The sequence below is a fragment of the Trichomycterus rosablanca genome, chromosome 1 (assembly GCF_030014385.1).
Source record: "Trichomycterus rosablanca isolate fTriRos1 chromosome 1, fTriRos1.hap1, whole genome shotgun sequence".
Taxonomy (NCBI): Eukaryota; Metazoa; Chordata; class Actinopteri; order Siluriformes; family Trichomycteridae; genus Trichomycterus; species Trichomycterus rosablanca.
In genome coordinates this window covers 29,948,738-29,957,805 of record NC_085988.1, presented here as the reverse complement: position 1 = coordinate 29,957,805, position 9,068 = coordinate 29,948,738, and the positions used below count along the sequence as shown (strand labels likewise).

General features: G+C 38.4%; 1 protein-coding gene and 1 long non-coding RNA gene across 2 annotated transcripts in view; one reads left to right on the top strand and one right to left on the bottom strand.

Moving 5' to 3' along the window:
- LOC134309851 (uncharacterized) overlaps positions 1–9,068 on the bottom strand; it is a 36,540-nt gene that overhangs the window by 5,796 nt on the left and 21,676 nt on the right. The gene's annotated exons all lie outside the window — the stretch shown is intronic.
- gdpgp1 (GDP-D-glucose phosphorylase 1) lies at positions 612–2,899 on the top strand. Its single transcript, XM_063001592.1, has one exon. The coding sequence runs from the start codon at positions 681–683 to the stop codon at positions 1,755–1,757; it is 1,077 nt and encodes a 358-aa protein (XP_062857662.1). The 5' UTR covers positions 612–680; the 3' UTR covers positions 1,758–2,899.

The window sequence follows — 9,068 nt, the reverse complement described above, 5'->3', positions numbered from 1 at the left end:
TACTGAGGCCTTGGGCGGCACGTTGGCTAAGTGGGTAACACTGTCGCCTCACAGCAACAAGGTCCTGGGTTCGATCCCCAGGTGGGGCGGTCCGGGTCCTTTCTGTGTGGAGTTTGCATGTTCTCCCCGTGCCTGCGTGGGTTTAGTCCGGGTGCTCCGGTTTCCTCCCACAGTCCAAAAACATGCAAGATAGAAAAATTGTCCATGACTGTGTTTGATATAACCATGTGAAGTGATGAATCTTGTGTAATGAGTAACTACCGTTCCTGTCATGAACGTAAACAAAAAGTGTAAAACATGACGTTAAAATCCTAATAAACAAACAAACAAACTGAGGCCTTCATTTCCTTCGGGATTAATAAAGTATCCATCCATCCATCTATCTAATCTATCTATCTATCTATCTAAGTGTTGTGGTTTAAACGTCATACAGTTGACAGCCTGGTCAGGGGAGCTGGTGTAGGAGTGCAACCGTCCAACAGATGGCAGAGTAGCCCTTCACAACACAGCCTTCAGTCGTTTGGTCGAGTTGAAGCACGTGGTAAGTCGCCTGATCAAGATTATTCAGGGAGTTGATTCGCATTACGAATCGATTAGCCCAAGAGGAATGAGCGATGCTTGATAACGTTGTCATTTTCCTGAACTAGATATGTTTTTATTAAACAAGCTGTCGTTGTTTGATGTCACCTGCAATGGAGTGTCAGAATCACACGTTCACCTACACTAACAAGGATTTTGTGTACGAGGTGTGCCGGAACGACGACAAAACGAGTAAACATGAAGCAAGATTCGACTCCGCTCTGAAATCCGGCTGGTCTGAGAAAATGAATCGCGGGCTGTTTAGATATCAGTTAGGCCAGCTGGAGACGAGAGTGCTGACCGGTGAGTGTGGATATATCGCTCAGCTCAACACCCAGAGAGGCACCGAGAGGAGAAAACCTCAGCTCATTCTCAGCATTCGTCAGCAGTTCGACCCCAAACTGTTTAACTTTAATAAGATTAACCAAGAGGAAATACTGTTCCAAATGTGTAAAGCTGCGGACAGCTGTGTGCAGAACGGAATCGGCTCTTCATGTTTTGTTATTATAAACGCGAGTCCATTGGAGTTTGGGCACTGTCTGTTGGTTCCAGAGCCTCTCCGGTGCCATCCTCAGATCTTAACCCCGCTTGCGGTCCGATTCGGAGTCGAGTCAGTGTTTCTAAGCGCTGATCCGTCATACCGAGTCGGATTCAACAGTCTCGGTGCGTTCGCGTCGGTGAATCATTTACACCTTCATGGATATTACTTGAATCACCCTTTGAAAATTGAATGGATCCGAGTCGAGCCGATTCTTCCCGAAAAGAATCTGTACCGAGTTGCTGACTTTACTACCGGATTCATGTTTTACACAGAGGAGCCGCACACGATTGCTGACACTGTTTGTAGGCTCACAGATATACTGGTGGAAAGAAATATCGCACATAATGTTTACATGACCCGAGGGTGCCATCCAGACAGCGATGGGAAAGCCAGCCCTACTCGTCATGGAGTGCGTGTCTTCGTCTGGCCCAGAAAGTCTTGTTTCGGAGCCAAAGAGGAGTCCGCTTTTAATGTGGCTCTCTGTGAACTGGCAGGTCATCTGCCCTTCAAAAACAGACAGGACTTTGACAGCTTGGACGAGGATGGAGTAAAGGCAATTGTTCAAAAGTACACTCTTGGTGAAGAAGAGTTTACTGAATTACAAAAGCTAGTTGTTGGAGAACTAACTAGTACTTAACAACACAACAACACTGTTCAATAGTTTATGTTGAGTTATCCTCACATTCCTTCTTCTCCCCCTTTTTTAGCTCATCCAATAGTTCAATTTTTTGCATCGTGCTTCCTCTCTGTCTATGCCGAACCCTGCCCTGACCTTGGAGATTCAAGCTAACCCACATCCCTTCCGAAACATGGGCAGCAGCCGGATGCATTTTTGCCACCCACACATTGATGAGTTTGGCGCCACCTAGCATTGCATGCGGAGAGACACACCCTAAGGGCACTCTTCCTCATCTCTGTGCAGGCTGTAATCGCATTCTGACAGAGAGAGACCCACATCCGGTTCTTTGTCCCGCCCCCAACTGAGCAACCGGCCAATCATACAGCTCATACAGCCACTCAGTCTCGAACTGGTAAGGCAGAGCTGGATTCGATACGATGTACTCAGAATCCAGCTCTGGTTGCAGAGTGTCTTTTTACCGCTGCGCCACCTGAGCAAGACTGCAACATGATTTAGTCACAAACAATAATTCATGTGTGTAACATTAATCTGTAGTCATTTCAATTCATTTTTGCATTTAGTTCTTAATTTATTTAATAAAATGTCTTATTGTGCCTTCAACATAACTGTGAATTCCTGAATTAAACTAGGAAAAAAACTATTGCCCCTCTAATTAAGAATTAACATGGCTTCTTACACTGTGTACAATAGCAAGTCCACTTTCTTACTTTTAGGCTTTAGCATTAGTTTGGTCAGTCATGTCACACTCCAGTCTTGAAGGGAGTAGAAAGCATAGCAAAGCATTTCATTTCATTCAACACACCTGATTTAAACCATTAGCCACGCTGTGTGGCTAAAAGTATGTGGACACCTGACTGAGAGCTTGTTTGACATCCTATTCCAAGACCATGATCATATAGTGCTGTGAAAAAGTGTTTGGCCTCGTTTCCAGTTTCTTCTGTTTTAAACATTAAACTACTCTCAATATTAGACAAAGAAAGTAAACACAAAATGTTTATATTATGATTTCATTTGTTTAAGGAAAAATGCTGTTAATTAATCCCTTTGCCATTAAATCAACCAGTTAATCAAATTCAATTGACAATTGGGTTCAATTTCACTAGTCACACCAGGCATGATTACTGTCATGTGACCCTCCTATTCCTCCAAGCTTGGGACCAGAACAAAGCTGATATGTGTCACAAACTTACTCTTTTTTTAAGTATTTTAAGATTGACACCATAGTTGATTTTAGTTCACCACAGTTTGTCAGTTAAAATTATATACATATTTAAATTCAGTAAATGTAAGTTAATACATTTTATAATTACAGCATAAAGTCAAGGTTATGACATTTCGAGTAAAAATATTTTTTGTTGATTTAGCATTTCATTTATTACATTACTCAGATTAGACTAGACACATTTAAGCATGATTACAACCAGCTCTGTTCAATATAAACATAACTCAAATTAGAGCTGGGCGGTGTGATGGTACATTCGGTGTACCGTCTTTGATTCTTCAGATGGTATGGTTTTATCATATACCATCTACCATACCATAGCATAGTTAATACAACAGCTGTAGGCTTTAATAGGCAGCAAATCATATAATATTGTTTGCCGCTAAAAACGCTATGGAGTGTTGTGCAGATTAGTTACAGCTTGTTAATCAAGTATCATTAACATAAGTGTTAACAGATGAGAGGTTTTCTTGATATGGTGGAAAAACAATGAACAAAAACAGCAAATAAATGAGCTGTGTCTGCAGTTTAAAAGGTTTTTTTGTTCCGACACAGATTAAAACACTATACACTGTACTGTTTGTTGGGGCATGGTTGTTGCAAAAAAGCAAACGGTTAAGCGACGTTACTACCAGGCCGAAAATACTTCAGTTTCATTGCTATACCGACATTTAAAAAGTCCCAGTCATACAAAAAATAAAACATATCGTGGTGTGCAATACTGTGAAACCGCCAGAATCTTAAAAAATACTGTAAAAAAGGCTAAAATGTTTCAAAAGATGACAACAATAATCTGGAACATAATCCAAAGCAATTTTAGGGCTCAGACACTCCAGTGAACCCCAGTGAAAGAAAACTACAAATAAAGATAACTTGGAACAAAGGACCATCTTCACAGAAGTAGACAGCCTACCAAAACTACGTTTAAAGCACAACCCATACATAAAGTCACACAAGAATGCAGACAAATATGTATGGAACTGCAGGCCTTGCTTACCTTAGATGTGGCTATTTTTATCATCCCACTATTAGAAAGAGACTCGCAAGCCTTTTGGGATGATGTTCTGTGTACTGATGCATCACACAACAACAAGGCTATAGCCATAAACTAAACATTGGGGAGGGGGGAGCTACTCGAAAGGAGGTTCTTGCCATTCTAAAACATTCCTGCCATGTCAACAACTGATAGGAACACTTAAGAGATCCTAAGATTATACAAAGCTAGTAAGTGGAACATTTTTACATCAGTATACTGGGGGAGGCATTTTGAGCATATCTGAATATCCAGATTCAATGTGATTACGACTTTGCTCAACAAACATAGCTGTAAGATCTTCAGATTAGGGGGCATGAGGCATTTCTGAAATAACAAAGCTATGTTTGGACTTACTTTATAAGCTAGGAAACCTGGACTCAATAGGTTTAATTCCTGTAGTTTCAGATAAAGAGAAATAAAATCTAAACATTTTGACTAGCTAGGCCACTTAGTAAAAGACAGCCCTGTTGAACAGTTAGGTGTTTAGCTTTATTGTGTATATACAGTGATTAACAAAAACATCATGATAAATCCACAGAAATGTGAATGGCAATAAGCTGTTTACAACATTTGTGCGTGTCATGGTCAGGAATACTGTATATTAAATGTTGAGCTGATGGTAGTTATGCATAGTATATGTGTAAAATGCAGTAGAACTGGGCAGGCGTAAAAACCTGAGGGCCGAATTGTAATGGCCAGATAAATAGGTAGAAGTATTTTCAAAATGTCAAGGAGCTCATGGAGTGTCATGGAGGGGATCTTTTCAAGGTCTAATCAAACCTCGCTCTGTACCACGCAACCTCCGAGCCACTAGTCTCGCTCCACCCAGGACTCGAGGCAGACAGGCATCAAGGCTCTTCTCTGTACTTGCACCCAAGTGGTGGAACTTCTCTTGCTGTCTTTAAAAAATGATTAAAAACCCACCTCTTTACTAAGCACTTAAGCTGACATGTACTTACTTACTAATGCTCTTATTTATTTCTTGCAAAAAAAAAAAAAAAAACTTTGGTTCTAACATGGGTGCAGCAGATTTGTGTTCTTGGACTGTTGTCTTCTTAAACTAGAGTAAGGACATGTTTACTATGGAAGCACTTCTGTAAGTCACTCTGGATAAAAGCGTCTGCTAAATGCCGAAAATGTAAATCTAAATGTGCTCACGAGCAGCTGTGGTGCCTTGAAACTAGAGATTAGCGTACTACTGGTGATGGAGAAATGGGTAACAACACAACAGCACGTTGAATCATTCCGTGTATGGGCCTAAAATGGGCTTTTGAGCATTGGAACTGGACATTTAGGCAATAAAAGAAAGTCACCTGGTCAGAAAAATCAATATTTTTCTAGATCATGTGGATGACCAGGCACATGTGAGTTGTTTACCCAGGGAAAAGATGGTACCTGGATCCTTGAAGAACAACTCCCACACTGGGGTGACAGTTCACTTTTCAACACAGACTCTGAATGAATGAACCAGCCAAAGTTAATACTATAACCCTATTGAACAGCTGTGGAGAGACCTGGTGATAGCAGTTCACAGGCTGCTTTTTTTCAATCTGATAAAGCTTGAGATAATATGCCAGTAAAATGAAAGAAACTGTTCTAAATTAATGTGTGCAAAGTGTAGAGATTCACCTGAAAGGACATGCAGCACTGCCAGGAGGAAGTTGCTGTTGTCTAGGCTCAGGATAACTGAACTGAACATGAATCTGGATGGATTTCATAGAAAGGAATGACCAAATGTTCTTGATGTTGTATAGGAAGATCCTGCATGATCAGGTTAGGTTAACAACATGAGCTCAGAAGGTTATATGATCTCTGAGATCTGCTGGGCTTCTAGTAGATCATATTTTGTGAAACTGAATTAATCGGATAAAAGAATATCCATTCACAACATTTGTATAGGCTTACCTCATCACAAAAGAGCATTCATTCATGTAACAATGGTATAGGGTTTTTCAATTCTTTGCCTTAACAAATAAAGTACAATAAAACCACAGTCAGCTGTCTTTGTGACATTTTGAGTCCCGATGCCAGTCAAGCTGATATTAATAATGCAGTTCAACAGATTTTTTTCTCTATAGGTATGTGCAGTGGCATAGTTAGGATTTCTGAGACAACTTTGAGAAGGGGACAAAAGGAATACTATACAGGACTACTAACTTGTTAGTACAAAAGAAAAGAACAAGAATTAAAGGTTGACACAATTTTACTTGAGTTGCTAAGAGCAACTAGCTACAAACAAGTATGCATTTGCATTTGTAAAGAAGTGTTGTGGTTTGGTGATCAGGGTTGCCAGGTCCACCAAAAATACCCATCCTAAAATCTGTCTAAAACCCATCCTTCAGAAGCGAAATTTACCCAAAATTAAAAGTGTCAAAGACATTTGAAGAAAATAGACTGGAAATGGCAAAACAAGTGTACCACTCTTAAATATTCTGGTATTCTTACTTTGTTTGTATATTATTTTATTATTTTCTATAAGCATTTTGTTTACAATTGTATTATTTTTAGGACTGCTGTTTTATCATTATATAACCAAATTAGAAAAATTTGCAGTGCAGTGTTTCCTACACTGACTTTTATAATGTGTATGCAGACATACTGCAGACAGTATGAACCAGAGATATTTTATGTTTTGACTGGTCAACGTCATTTCATTTGTTAAAATACATTCATTCCTGCATTTTAGGCCTGCAACACAGTTGGAACGGTAAAGCATTACAGCTTTGTAATGTTGCCATTCCTTCTCACACTTAAATTATGTTTTGGCACCAATGATACTGTTTATATGATGATGTGTTTTAGGTGCTATTTCGTCCCATTCTTCCAGCAAACACGCCTTAAGGTGTGCAACAGTACAGGGTTGTCATTGTTGCATTTTTCAGCATGTGGTTTTGTCTTAATGAAAAATGCATGGACGTCCCTGGAAAAGATGTCGTCTTAAAGGCAGCATATGTTGCTCTAAAATCTTTTCTGCTTTAATGCTTCTATCACAGAAGTGTAAATGACCTTTGCCAAGGGCGCTGACACAGTTCCATATCATGACAGACCCTGGCTTTTGGACTTGTTGCTGATAACAGTCTAGATGGTCCTTTTTGTCTTCGATCCGGTGCACATGGCATTCATTTCTTGCATCCTGTGATCCTCTTTGTATTTCCATTTTTTATGATTTCTGAAAAGAATTTCATGCTACATGAAGAGCTATTTTGAACTTTTGGACAGTCCTCCCAACTGCTTTCTATTGTAACATTTGACTGTTTGCTCTTTTTTGTTCTGTCTATTTCTCTTCTTCTGTCATGACTTTTCAGGACTCTTTTTCAAACCCTATGTTTTACTGCCTTGCTGTGTAGCTTTCTTTTGATTTGAGTTTTGATTAACATCTAGTTACAGTTTTAGAGTTGTTTTCTTCTGAGTGGATATTAATTTTCATCTTGTACTGTTTGTAATGAAAGCTCTTTGCAGCTGCAGCGTGAAGTGTCTACTCAATTTCTATTATTGTTAGTCTGGTGATGTAGCAGATCAATGCACTAGCTCTGATCTGAGATCAAAGTTTAAATCTTATTTTAACTGTTGACCATCTGGGCGCCTAACTACGAATAACTACATTGGGCAGGATTCCTCATTACTGCTGTCTCTGGTGGCTGGTCAAAGAGCCTGCACAGAGATGGTGAATAATGGAGAGCAGTGCATGACTCCCTGTACATGATACTGCTCTATGTGTAAACTGCATGCTTTTACAGTTGTAAAAATTATTTGGCCTCCTCCCAATTTCTCCATATTTGTCACACTGATTTGTTTCAGAACATCAAAATACTTTTAATATTAGACAAAGATAAATTAAGTGAACGTTTTAAATGATTATTTAATTTATTGAAGTTAAATCATGTTCAGCTCTAACTGGTCCTGTCTGAAAATGTAACTGTGCCCTTACCTGCTAAATCAACCAGTTTACTAAATGTAATTGACCATTGAATTCAAATTTTTGCTGATGGCATTAAAAAGTTGGTACGATGCTGGGACAAAAATGCATCGGATGGTGACTGTGTAGAAAAGTGATGTCATTTGTTTTTAAAATTCTTAACAAATAGAGTTAAAAATGTGGAAACTTTTTAAAGAACCCTTGTACAGTTCTGCAGAAAAGAGTGGGTTTCATTAACTTTACAACAATGTAAAAGATTTGATTAAAGCCATTTGATTAAAGCCAAGGCTGGCACAACACCTCACAATGTGATATGTCACAATTTTGTATTGGTTTACACTTCCATCTGTTTCTCAGAGTATTTATCCAACTCTCACTGCTTTTTATCTCTTGCTGCTATTTTCCCACTGTTTTTATATGTGTGGCCACCTGTGCTTATTATTTCCAGGTGATGACTTGTGTAACTAAGACTAGGTTAATCAGAGGGGAGCTGTGTCATCTGTTCACACTAGAGCATTCTATTTTATTCCTTGTACTGTGTACACTGATTAATTGCTTTCAATTGTCTTTAACAACACACTCTTAAATTACTATTACATTACTTTTACAGTGTATTTTATTATTTGCATGCACTCACCAAGCACTTTATCAGATATACCTATCTAACATGTACAGTCAATAGTTGTTTATCAATCCCTAATCATAAAAAGTAAAATAAAAAACCCAGTGTTTCTTATGTTTACTTTGACTTTTATTTTATTGCAGACAGTTTGAACCCAAGATATTTGAATTATTATTATATTTACATTTTGTACATTTTGGTCTGGATTACTATATTTACATTTCTACAGAAGTTGACATATTTAAATTTGAAAAACATATAGCAAAAATAAGACCTATGTTATCCTAGTGTAATGGTAAGAAACTTATATGTGATATTAAACCTCTACTTTGGACTACTGCAATGTGAATACTGGAATTCCACGTTTCTGCAAGTTTAAAATGCTTATGTCCTTAACAGAAAAAGTCTAAATAAAAAAATTATCTTATTCAGTTTCCATGTAATGCTTATTCATTTTATCATTCACAAGAAGTCAATGCTTATTTATACTAATACAATATAAAGGCTTAAAT

Coding starts and splice junctions, on each gene's coding strand:
- gdpgp1 (XM_063001592.1), top strand. CDS start 681: ATGTCACCTGCAATGGAGTGTCAGAATCACACGTTCACCTACACTAAC.